The sequence below is a fragment of the Hipposideros armiger genome, unplaced genomic scaffold (assembly GCF_001890085.2).
Source record: "Hipposideros armiger isolate ML-2016 unplaced genomic scaffold, ASM189008v1 scaffold_227, whole genome shotgun sequence".
Classification (NCBI taxonomy): domain Eukaryota; kingdom Metazoa; phylum Chordata; class Mammalia; order Chiroptera; family Hipposideridae; genus Hipposideros; species Hipposideros armiger.
In genome coordinates this window covers 1338836-1351308 of record NW_017731577.1, presented here as the reverse complement: position 1 = coordinate 1351308, position 12473 = coordinate 1338836, and the positions used below count along the sequence as shown (strand labels likewise).

Genomic DNA, 12473 nt, shown 5'->3' with positions numbered 1-12473 from the left:
TCTCTCTCTCTCTCTCTCTCTCTCTCTCTCCCCCTCCCTCCCTCCCTCCCTCCCTCCCTCTCTCTGTCAAAAATGATAATAGGGGCCTAAAATGTGTCTATATTTCATTCCAATTCTGAATTTCTCTTATTTCACAATTAATTTGCTCCCATTTTTCTAAAACAAGTTTTTATTAAGATAGCTTTCAAAGTTTTTGTATTTTATTTTTTTTGCATTTTTTTTGCATTTTAAACTCAAACAGTTTAATTAAGCAAAGCTGATTTTAAATTTAAAAACTTTTAGAAATTTGATCACCATTGAGCCATGAGGAATTTACTGTAGTATAAAATTACTGAATACTACTTTATTATTCAATATTTCAAAGAAACTTAGGCACACATGTTAAAGAGCAATGTTAAATTATTACTGGCAAAATTTCCAACTGGAAAAAGTATTATAATTAGTGATTTAAGGGCATGGGTTCTATTGATAGTTAAAGGTTGACTTCATTTTGAATAAGGATCTTGACAGTCACCCTGTGACATATTAAATCATTGGTTTCCTCATCTGAAAATGGAGATAATAAGAAACAATATTTAGTTCATGTGTATGGTACTTCCTGAAATTGGAATAGCTATACATAGCAGCCATGGTTATAAGGTTTAAGCAAAGATTAAATTAAGTGTTTCATATAAATTATACAACACTACTTAACACATGATATGCAGCACTGAATATATGCTACCTTTTTTCCCCTCAATATGTAATAATGTATTCAATATCTTGATATAGGAATTACATGTCACATATTATGACATTAAAACTCATTGTCATTCTGAACAGCTAAATCTAACAGTTAAAAAACAACTGATAGAGCACAGTTGCTACCAAATATAAAATAACTATATTAAATCAGCCAGATACTTGGATCTGTGAATATACCATGAACTTTGGTATGTCCCATGTCAGTTAAAGTGACACTGCACTGGACAAATAAGAATCTTTAGCACCAGACCATTTTGAGTAATGCCAGGTAAAACTTCTGATGGAGGAAAAAGATACAAACAAAAATACATCAATATATTTTCCCCCTATTTATAACTTTTAAAGTATTTTAACCGCCTGAAAAAAATCATCTAGCTGGAATAAGAGAGCCATTTTTTCTTCAACCCATATGAACATCTAATTTTCTTTCTACCCATTTCGCCTCAGTGGCCCCTTTTGTATGACACACTGTTCTCCTATAACTTCTAAATTTCTGTTCATTTGCTGTTGGCAAGGATAAGGTCGGAAATAATATGGTCTGTCTATTAAAATCTGTTCTCCCTCCCCCCCCCCTCAATGAGAGGAAGCAAAGGCTTGACTAAGGCACCCTCATAATAATTTACCTAGGGCTTAATGAAATTTTCAGCACAACCTGCTGTTCATTTTAATGCCCTTTGAAAAACAATGGAAAAAACACAGCTGGAGGGAATAAAAGATTTCTCCGTGGCATATATCTGTGAGCTTAACATTTCGTTCCATTCACCCTATCTCAGATCCCCTCATCCCCATATTGCTGCTCTCATCGCAGGGCTATAACATTGTTTTGTAGTTTTTTGAGGATACATTTTGCAGTTCTTTTGTTAACTTTATTCCTAAGTATTTCATTCTTTTGATACTAGAGTACATCACAAAGCTCCAGGCCATTTGTTTGTCCTGTATACAGTGTCACTGTCCTGATGCTTGAATAATGTCAGGCTTTGGTGACCATTCTCATGTTCAACCTTACCCTTTGATTAATGAACTCTTTAAAGCTAGTGTAACTTCCCACTTGCTGTTGAGACTTTTACACATTTCCCGAGATTATGTCCCCATTTTTCTCTCCTTGCAGTAAAAAAAAATATCCTATTCCTTTTCTATGGTACAATTTTCTGCTTTGCTGTTATTTTTCTTACTGATTAAGATCGTCACTTTCCTGAAATACATAAATTGCTTCTTGATAAATCTCCCAGTTGTTACAGTTCTTAAACATTCTTGCCATAGCAAATATAATTACCAATAAAAGTGAGTCTATTTACATTTCTGTGTACTCAAAATACGTCTGGGAATCTTGTGTGCATAAACATAAAATGTATCTTAGTGGTTCTGTATTCATACAGAAATTATCTGTCTGGAACTCATGCTTTTAGAAACTTGCCATGTTTAATTTATATTCTGGTTTTCTATAAAGATTATCACTCTATTTTCTCAATATCTTTATATTATTCAAAAACAAGTCACTCTTTAGTTCAGCTTTTACTATAATTGTAGGAGGAAGTACAAAAAAGGTTGTAGGAAATACAATAATGAAAACAGTCTAATGTACACATGTAATAGTGATGTTTCTTCATGTCAACTGTTTCTTCTGTGGATGTTCTATCTCTGCTGTTTTGCTTGTGTAGCTATTACTAAATATTGTACTTTTCTCCTAATTCCCAATACCTCTTAATGTCTGTCTCCTGCTAAGCAAATTGGGGCACTGTCTCCTGCCCACTTTCCTTTTGGGAATTATTCATTTGCTTTTGCCCTATCATATACTTCCAAATTAGGAGTCTGTGCATCTACTTGGAAGGAAGTCAATATAATACATTGGGGACTAGCAAGGTCATATACCAAATTTCCATAGAGGACACCATCTAAAGGTAACCCCCAAACTACTTTGTAATAGAATACATTCCACTGCAGTGTTGGTTCTTCCTGGGCTTTCGTCTTGGACAAGGAACACATTTCAAACAGAAATTAAAAATTAACAGGGAAATACTTCTGAACTCATATTATGAAGCCAGCATTATCCTAATACCAAAATATGAAAAATACATTACATAAAAAACTGTAGAACTGGAACAGGGAACACACTAGATGAATTTGCAGCATCTTATAGTGCTGGAAAGAAAAGAAGCACTCAACACCAAAACAAAACCCACAATAATAGTGGTATGTCAAAGTGACACAAGTCAATGGAAAGTGTTTCCAAAGGCCAAAGTTAGAATGATTTGTGCAACAAAATAACATAGATTGGGTTATAACTCAAAGTGTACAATAAGTATCCAAGAACCCATACTTACATAAATAAATGATTAAGTAAATTAATAAGTGGGAACATGGAGAAGAATTCTAACTAAATTATGTAGATATTCCACTATAAAAAAGGGGGAGCACAGCTCCCTACTCCTGAAATGTGGGTTGCACATAGCACCATTTTCCCAAAGACTATGGTATGGAAAAGGGACGAGGGAACTTTACAGTGAAGAAATGTGACAAACACTATATCAGCCAGCTGATCAAGTTCAACATCAACATTCATAAATCACATGGAAATTATGTATCCTTGATATGGTGTGACACAAATGGTAAAACACTTCTGTGGTTTTCCTCCTCAAACCTATAACCCCGGTTTAGTTAAGAGAAAATCACTAGACAAATTCCAATAGAGGGGCATGCTAACAGCATATCTGAACAGCATTCCTCAAAACTTCTAAGGTTATCAAAATCAAGAACAGTCTGAGAAACTGTCACAGCCATTAAGAAGCCCAAGGAGACATGGCAACTAAATGAATGTGTTATCCTTGAAGACCTCCTACAACAGTAAAAGCACATGTGGTAAAAACAAAGATATCTGAATCAACTGTGGGATTTAGTTAATAATAATGTATCACAACATAAGAGATGCAAAATAATTTTAAAAACAGAAAGTTAATCATGTAAAATGAATAGAATATGTAAAAAAGATTTAAAAATATTAGGTTAAAAGATGTATTATCAGAAAGCTATGATGTGGGGTGATTTTTGTTTTCTTCCTTTTATTTTTGTTTTGTCTTATTTTTGAAAACATATTATTATAGTAAGACAAGTATTTTTAATATCAGAAAAAAATTCCAGCACATTAAAAATAAGTTGTCTGGGTCCTCCTCAAAATCCCATTTTTTATCTCCATGCGACAGGAGCCAAAATGTCTTTGGCTGACTAGATTAACTCTAAAACCCCTTCCAAGTGTAAGATCATGTGAATTACATAAATTTTAACTAAAATCCATGTCCCAACTATGCATCTGGTAGGGACCCAGAAATTTTAATCACCATATAACTTCCAAATATACTGGTTAACACACATTTTGTGCCAGATATACTCATAATTTACCAGTGTCCTAACAACAGACTAGAAATGAGTCTAACAGTGTTACATAGTATAAATGCAGTATATTTTTGGTATAAAATATGCTTTTTCTGTCTCTGTTGTTTTGTTTGTTTGAATTTTCCATCTGACTCCAAAATAGGAGGCATGTTCTTGTGTGCAATGTGCTACCCATGCTTAGGATGAGCACAGGTTTAAACAGGATTTAGGAAACATCTGTAACATGAAGGATGACTGTCAGTTATGCATCAATTATCCAACTTGCATCGGTTGTGTTATTAGTTTGCTTGCTTTAATTTTAAGATTAGCCAATATGCCTATCACCTAAAGGTTACTATCATTAACTATTAAAAGAGATTTAGAAGATGAAATCTTAAAAGAAAGGCATCCTGGACGTTGAACAAATGGGAACATCAGCATACCTATCAGAATTAGAGAATCATTTTTCATATATATATAATGGACTTAGCCATATTAATTTTGAACTATATAAGAAATAGTCCTAACTACCAAGGTAACATAAGATGTCTTCATATATAAATGTTATACAATGTAACAAAGTTGTTAAATGGCCTTAGGGAAAAAAACTGGAGATGAACAAATTGTACAATAGATATTTGGCACGCAGGTAGTGACTATTCTGGGCTCTGCTGCCACATTCTATTCTTTTTTTTTTTCCTTTTTCAACAATGAAACATTTTTACAAGCAGTTCTAATTTCACATTCTATTAGTGCCTCAATTAACTGATGTGAAGCCATACAACACGTGTATTAATTAATAATTCATTAGTAACACACCCACATATCACAGACAATTCTCTACTCACTCTGTTTCGCCATTCAAGGCAGTTGACCACAGAGGAGTAAAAGGGAAATGGATGGATGCTGATTAGGTTGATTGCTGGATAAATTGCTCAAAGTTTGTGCCAAATTGAGATATGACTATAATAGTACCTTGGGAACACAGAGGAAACCATTCCAGTTCCAAAGTGTGCTTTCCTTCCTACTAACTGGGGAGGCCCTCCTGGGTAGAACTACTTCCCATTCACCTTGTAACCCCAGCCTCACACATAATAAGCACTTAATATACCACTTATCTGATTGAATCTTTAAGTTTTACTCAACTGCAGCTTATGTGTGAAAAGAAGGAAGACATCACAACAGAAACGAATGACTGCAAAAACTGGAATAGCCATGTTTAAATGCTTCTGAAAAAATTCCACCCATCTTCATAGCATCAGGTTTCTATTTTGTCCAATTTAACTTAGAGAGGATAAGTTTAAAAAACAAAAGAAAACAAAACAAAACAAAAAACAAAAAAAAAGACCTAGAGATTAAAACGGAACGATTAAAATGAGAGCAACAACTTTCTTTCCCAGCCTTTACCTTCTGGCTCATTTTTTATGAGCTCTTCCATTTTCCTCTGCTTCAAGGTGTCAACAACATCAGCTAAGCTGCCTTTGCGCCGTTCAGGAGTTCCCAGGGCTGTACTGGACAAGGACTCGCCACTCTGCCGCCCACCTTCTTCTGCCTTCTGAGGTGAGGTAGATGAGTTGTGTGGGGCAAATGAAGACATAACTTTATTGCCATCAACTTCCTGCATGAAGAAGCAAAAGAGAAAAAAAAAGTCTTTAAAATTCAGTAAGTTTTTAAATTGGTTACGTGACTTATTCAGCTGAAACACTAAAAAGTGAAATGTCACTCTGCAAGAGCTAAAGGATGAAAGAAATTTTGAAAAAAAGAATACATTAACTTTACAGGCTAGCACTAGAGACAGTCAAAGACCAATTCATTGGAACAATAAAAATATCGAGGTTCTGTCTCTCAGACTGAGTACAAATGGCAGTATAGTCTTATACAAAGCCTAATTAGATTCACTTATTTTTCTGTTGTTGTTTGAAAGTCTTAGATTTTCCTGTGAACATTAAATGTAGCAGTCATCTCTAGTCAACCTCCTCATGACATTGTGATACTTAAATAACATCCCATATACTTTAATTTTCGTCTTAAGTAGCCACCTCTTCTTGATGGCACTCCTAATAAAAGTTCCTCTCGTTCTTTTAAGAAAGCATCAGCCACACAGGTTATTTTGACATCAGATAGGAATATTGCAAGTTCACTTCTGTTTATGCTGAAGATATTTCCAATTCCATTTGTTACCTCAAGCACTGTTTCTGTCAATATTCTTCGATATTTTGTACTTTTTAAGTCTCATTTGCCATATAGAATAAAGTTTCTTGAAGTCTTTGCCTCTTCATAATTGTGTTTGTGTATAAAAATAATTTGTTTTATAATTCTAAAATTTAAACACATTTTTACGGTGTTCCTTTCGTCATTATTTTTTCCACAATTTCTAGCGCAACTCTGGCAATTTGTACATACTATTTGGGTATATTTTGTATAAAAGGCACTAAATTGATTTTTCAGACAGTGTCAAAAGGAGTGATACTAAAATGATAAAGGAAAAATATTTTTTTAAAGCTTTACCTTGTTTCCACAATCTTTTACTTACTTTCATAATCTTTGACTGCCTACAAAGTAGAGCTCTTCTTAAGAATAAATCTGTATCCTAAGATCTACAAAGAAGTAAGGCTCCCCCTAAGTATATTTCTTACTTTCACATTATTAAAATTTTGCATTAAAATGTATTAGATTGTGCATATTTAATATTCAGAATAGATTATATTCATGTTTACACATTTCTTCTTGATCTATTTAAGACATGTTAATAGGTTCTGTTGATCCCAGAAAAGTGAAAAATCACATTGATTTGATATCTAATTTTTCTTGGCTAATGCTAACAGCTTTGACTACCTTAAAAATATGCAAAAAGCTTAATAAAATGTCATTCTAATTTTTAAAAATTGGTTAAAAATGGAGATGTCAACACAAATATAATCATAATCTGTGCATGGGATTTTTTGTTAATGGGTAGTAGTGAATACAAGGACATTAGCTATGGTACAAATATCAGTTTGCTGGGTGGGAACAAAGCAATGTGGAGAAATCAGAAGTAAAAAATGTGAGCAAACAAAATCTTTGAAATTATAATTCTAAACCCGAAAATGGTTTCTATTTCTTACAAACATTACAGAATATGCCTCTGATGATTATGTTGTTTTGAATGAATATTCTATAGACAATACATTCACAGATGAATCTTAGCTTATGAGGTACTTAGGTTTAGATACCAATATGCATAACGTAATAATTACAAGCCCCTACAGGCTAAGTGAAGGTATATGTCTCAAATTATGTATTTAAAACCCATACATAAATAGAAGCAAATGCATAAATGCGCACAGCACACACATGCAAACACACACACATGTATGCATGCAGACACAACAATCACACCTTCAGTAAACTCAGGGATGTTTTTATGAATGGTCCACAATACACATTAGCTCAGTTTTATGTGCAAACCAGAATATAGAAAATCCTCTGTATTCATTTCCCACAGATCTTTCTTCTCATTTATCTCCAGGGTCAAAGGCAGAAACATTCTAGTTTTAGCTTCACTTTGAACATGTCTACTTTACACTCTGTTTTCACATTATATGATGACAACTTTACAAACAAGAGTTTGGCGGCTGAACTTCACTTGCCATAATTGAAAATTACACACATCTTTCTATAGCATCATCAGTAGAAAGAATGGCACTCAAATTGTATGCAATCAAGTCTATTAAAATATCAGAAAATATTTCCAATTAAAGCAAAAAAAAAAACTCGTACAATAATATCCCAGTTTGCATGTCTCTAATTTTTTACACCTTGCAAAGAGGAAGGACGTATTTTAAAAAGTATAACATATTTCACAGGTATTCTAAACTCAGTTACCACAACAAGATAAAAATAAATGAATTAATTAAGCATCACTGCTATTTCACACAAGAATATTTATCTTATCACTGTTTCACCTGTCTGATTACATTTCAGCCTCTGGCACTGTTAATGCCTTTAACAGTTTTATGTAGTTAACAGATGTTTCAGTGTGGGACTCCATTGTTCATTTGCATGGTGAATAGCTTGCTTAGGAGTGCTGGCACAGTCTTCAACAAGGAAGTCCTATATTTTTCGGTTTCTTCCCTAAGACTGCATTGACCATACCTGAGATAAAGACTGCATGTTTCTCTTCTCTTTGATGCCAAGTGAACATCCAGGGAGTCTACTGACAATGGCATCAGTGGCACAGACCAGCAGTATATATTACATCAAGTTTTATGAACTCGAAGGACAAGCATCAGTATTTTGCAGAAGAGATCTCAGAACTGTGATGTATGACTTCTAAAATCTAATGATAAAAACAGGGTTCTACACTTTTAGAACCAGGTTGATAATTTTTTGTAATTCTTGAACAAGATTTACTTAATCTGGCTTCCCTTGTCACCTTTGCAACTATGAGACCAAAAAAAAAAAAAAAGGATCTGCCTAATGTAGTTATGTATCTATCCTCATTTAAATGTGGTTTTTTAAATTTATTCTTGTTAACTAATTCTAAAGACAGTATTTTGCTACAAACGTTTTTGAGAGAAATACTATTTCAACCTTACTGTTCAAATTTTAGTTTAGATAATGTGCTGATTAAAAAGAATGAACTCATTTGAAAAAAGAGATTATATGTGACTCAACCAGGTATCAATGTACTGTCCAAATGACATTGCATCCTTGACTTCCGGCCTCAAGATACTCATTTTCCTGCTTACTTTTGGTCCAAAAACTGAAATTAAATTCATACAGAGTAGTAGAACATTACATTTAATAGTCAATCTCTCAGCCTATAATTGCTAAGACTAATAGCCAATAGTTATTGAATATATACTTTGTGTCAGGCACTGTTTAAAGTGACTTACATGCATTAACTCAGTTAAGTTTCACAGCAAGCCTAATTATGATTGGTACTTCTTAGCTTGAGAAACTGAGTCACAAAGCCTGACTAAATTCCTGAGATTACATGAGTCATAAAAGGTAATCAACCTCAACCTGTTGGGCTTCAGAGCTGTGGTTTTCAACCACAGTACTAATAGCACCTCTCTCTTAAAACAAAAACAAAATCTCCTAACTATGCCTAAATCTATCAAGGCTATGGGTGAATCAGATACACTGTCTTCTTCTTAATAATTATGTAGGAAAATGAGGGGTTTTCACCCTACCTGCTCAATTCCTAAAGAAAAGAAATTCTATAAATGAGTTGAAATAAATTAATCCAACTATATTCCAGATTTATAAAGCTTTCTTGATTCAAATAGCCACTGGTTTACGTCATATTGAAATATAAAAAACTTAAATAATTATTTGAACCAAACACATAGATTTAAGCTTTAAGTGCCTCATCAAAGAAATGGTGTTCAGTCGTTTATGATTTTTCACTTTGTCTTTATTAAATGTGTGGGCATCTCTAGCATCCTTTCCAGCACAACAAAGTTTTGAACTTAGGAAAAGAACACTTCAGGAGACTTGGACTATTTTTAACTAGATTCTCATTAATGCAATTTCATTAATTTTGATACTGAACAAAATGAAGTGCAGATACAGGGAGAAAGTGCTTTGGTGCTGAACAAGTTATGACACAGTCACAGTCTATTTTCCAGTTAAGGGCTGTTCTTGTAAATATCACCAGGACAAGGGAAAAACAAAACAAAACAAAACTGAAAAATATCTTAAAAACTACATTATTTGGTTGAAATGGGTGTAGGTGGTCAAAAGGTACAAAATTCCAATTATAAAATAAATAAGCCTAAGGGATGTAATGTACAGTATGGTGACTATAGTTAATAATACTGTATTGTATATTTGAAAATTGCTAAGAGAATAGATCTTAAAATTTCTCATCACAAGAAAAAAATTTCTAACTATGTGCAGTGTTGGATGTTAACGAGTCATTAAGGAGATCACTTCTCAATATATACAAATAGTGATTCATTATGTTGTATACCTGAAACTAATACAATGTGATATGTCAATTATATATAACTAAAAAGCTATGTAATTTGGTTATTCCTTAAGCTCTTTAAAAATTAGAAAAATGCTTTATCACAAATGTTTATTTTGAAACTAAATTGTGTTACTTTTAACCTACTTTGTCAAATTAGGTGATGTCAAAATTAATTTAGTAATAGAAAAAATACATAATCGTTGCTTAAAATTCAATTATTTTAAACGTTTTCTTGGTTAAGACAATTTTTCACAATTGTTCTGCATGATACCCTAAACCAGTAATGTTTCCTCTTCTTGGATTCCTCTTCTTGGATGATCACTGTAGATGCTCTCCTAACACATATGCACATGCATGCAGGCAAACACACACTCATGCAACTGCACACAGAATTTTAGTTTTAGAAAGTTAATTCTCACATAATTCCAATTATGAAATTCCTTCATGAAATTCCCTGGAAATTCTTAAAAACTATGGATTATAGACAGGTTCAAAAGCTCTGACCTAAATATATATCTTCCCAGGAAAGTATTATAAACCCATCAACACACACAAATTAGATGATTTTTAAATGACCCATTATTGTCAAAAGAGCCTCAAATTATCAATTTTGTTGACATTTTCTTTAGATAAACTTACAGATATATATGTCAATAACTTAAAATTTCACTGTTCCTAAATAACATTTAGAAAGAGATCAATATTTTAATTATACCATAAATAATAAACACATTGAAGAAAAAATTAACATTATTTATGGAAATTGTCTTCTTACAGCAATTACCTTGTGATAATGCATGTATAAATTTGAAATGGAAGGCAGTACAAATTGCTAACTTTTATAAATGCAATGTTATCATTTTGACAAGTTGTATCAGTTCAATTTTCAAATATAAATTTTCCTGGAAACAGGATGTATGCATATGAATATGAAAAGTGAGGCAAAAACCAACACTTAAAATGCTCTATAGAGAACACTGACAGTCTTTCTTTGGTTAAGATGATCAAATTCAGTATTCTAGGAACAGGAATACAGTCAGTTCCCAAGACATAAAACAAAAGTCAGAACTTATAGACACAGATCTCTGATGGGTGTGTTATACTTATGATTACTCTGGTGTTAAGCCCATCCAACTTAAAGTCTTTTCTAAACTTTAGCTCAAAAAGGAGCTGCCTAATATCTACTTAGGTTCAGTGGTTCAAAAACAACAAAGCTGACAGAGTTTCATTTGGGCAATTCCCATAGTCATCTACAGAGACAGAACTTATCACAGCTGGTCACCTTTCTATATTGGAAAAAAGCCACTGATAATACCATTGTAAAACTTAATGAGTATTATAAAGTCAACAATTCTTAGTGCCTAAACAACTACAAGGTAAATTAGTTGAATTCCAGATATTAGATGAGCGGTTTACATATCTAGGGATGGGACCAGCAAGCTCCATACATGCATTTTCTTTACCCTTTTTTTTTTTTTTTTAATTCTGTAAGAGTTTGTGATGATAAGATGCTTGGCTTGGATGTACTGGCCTACTCCACATTGAGTGCAAGTTGGTTATAAGAAACCAAAGTCAGTTTTTTAGGAATCCTTATATTTTTATAAATTTCAACATTTTATGAGATTATTGAAATGCCCTGAAAATTAATACTCTAAATCATTAAAATCATTCAATCATCACAATATAAAAAAAATGGGTAGAAATTCTAAAAGACACACATATGTATTGTTGTATCTTTTTTGCTCTATGATCTGTTAAAATTTCTAAGTCTATACTCTGCTCAGTTCTAACTTTTAAAGAATACTGTAGGTATTCTTTGGAGACATTCATCTGGCTCTGTAATGCAAACACAACCCACTCTTGGGGCAGATCTAATATTCTAAATAGTGACAGGCATCACCTAGATTAGGTAAAATATTATTACCATTTCATAAAAATGGCTCCATTATATTCCAAATATAGAATGTAGTCCATATTTTGAAAGATTTCTTAATGTATTTTCAAGAGTGAAAGCTGTTTGATATTTCTTCGAAGCCTAAAAATACATTCTTTTAAATATTTCTTTGCTATGCAATAGGATAAAATTCAGCAAAAGTCTAACGTGGTTTGCAATTTTTTGCCAAGCACTAAGATGAAATGTTTGCTTGGCTCACATTTAATTATTGATCAGAAAACTAAATGAGCATTCAAAAGTGTATTCTTTCTTAAACTGCATTCATGTGGTACTAAACAACAATAAAGGATGGGTGATTTGCACAAATATGATTTTCAAATGGTGGTCCGCCAATGCACATCATTGCCATCACCCAGAAATACATTACACAGTCTTGTCAGGCCTCAGCCTAGACTTCTTGAATCAAAACGTCACAGAGTCGAGCTCCAGCAATGTGATGTGACAAGCTTT

The 12473-nt window shown here is 33.0% G+C and overlaps 1 protein-coding gene across 11 annotated transcripts in view; it reads right to left on the bottom strand.

Moving 5' to 3' along the window:
- Window positions 1–12473, bottom strand: part of SOX5 (SRY-box transcription factor 5) — a 987332-nt gene that overhangs the window by 311348 nt on the left and 663511 nt on the right. For all 11 annotated transcript variants that reach the window (XM_019654616.1, XM_019654621.1, XM_019654620.1 and 8 more), the window contains one exon: window positions 5518–5728. In XM_019654616.1, the coding sequence (XP_019510161.1) occupies window positions 5518–5728 (211 nt within the window). The remainder of the gene's footprint in view (window positions 1–5517; window positions 5729–12473) is intronic.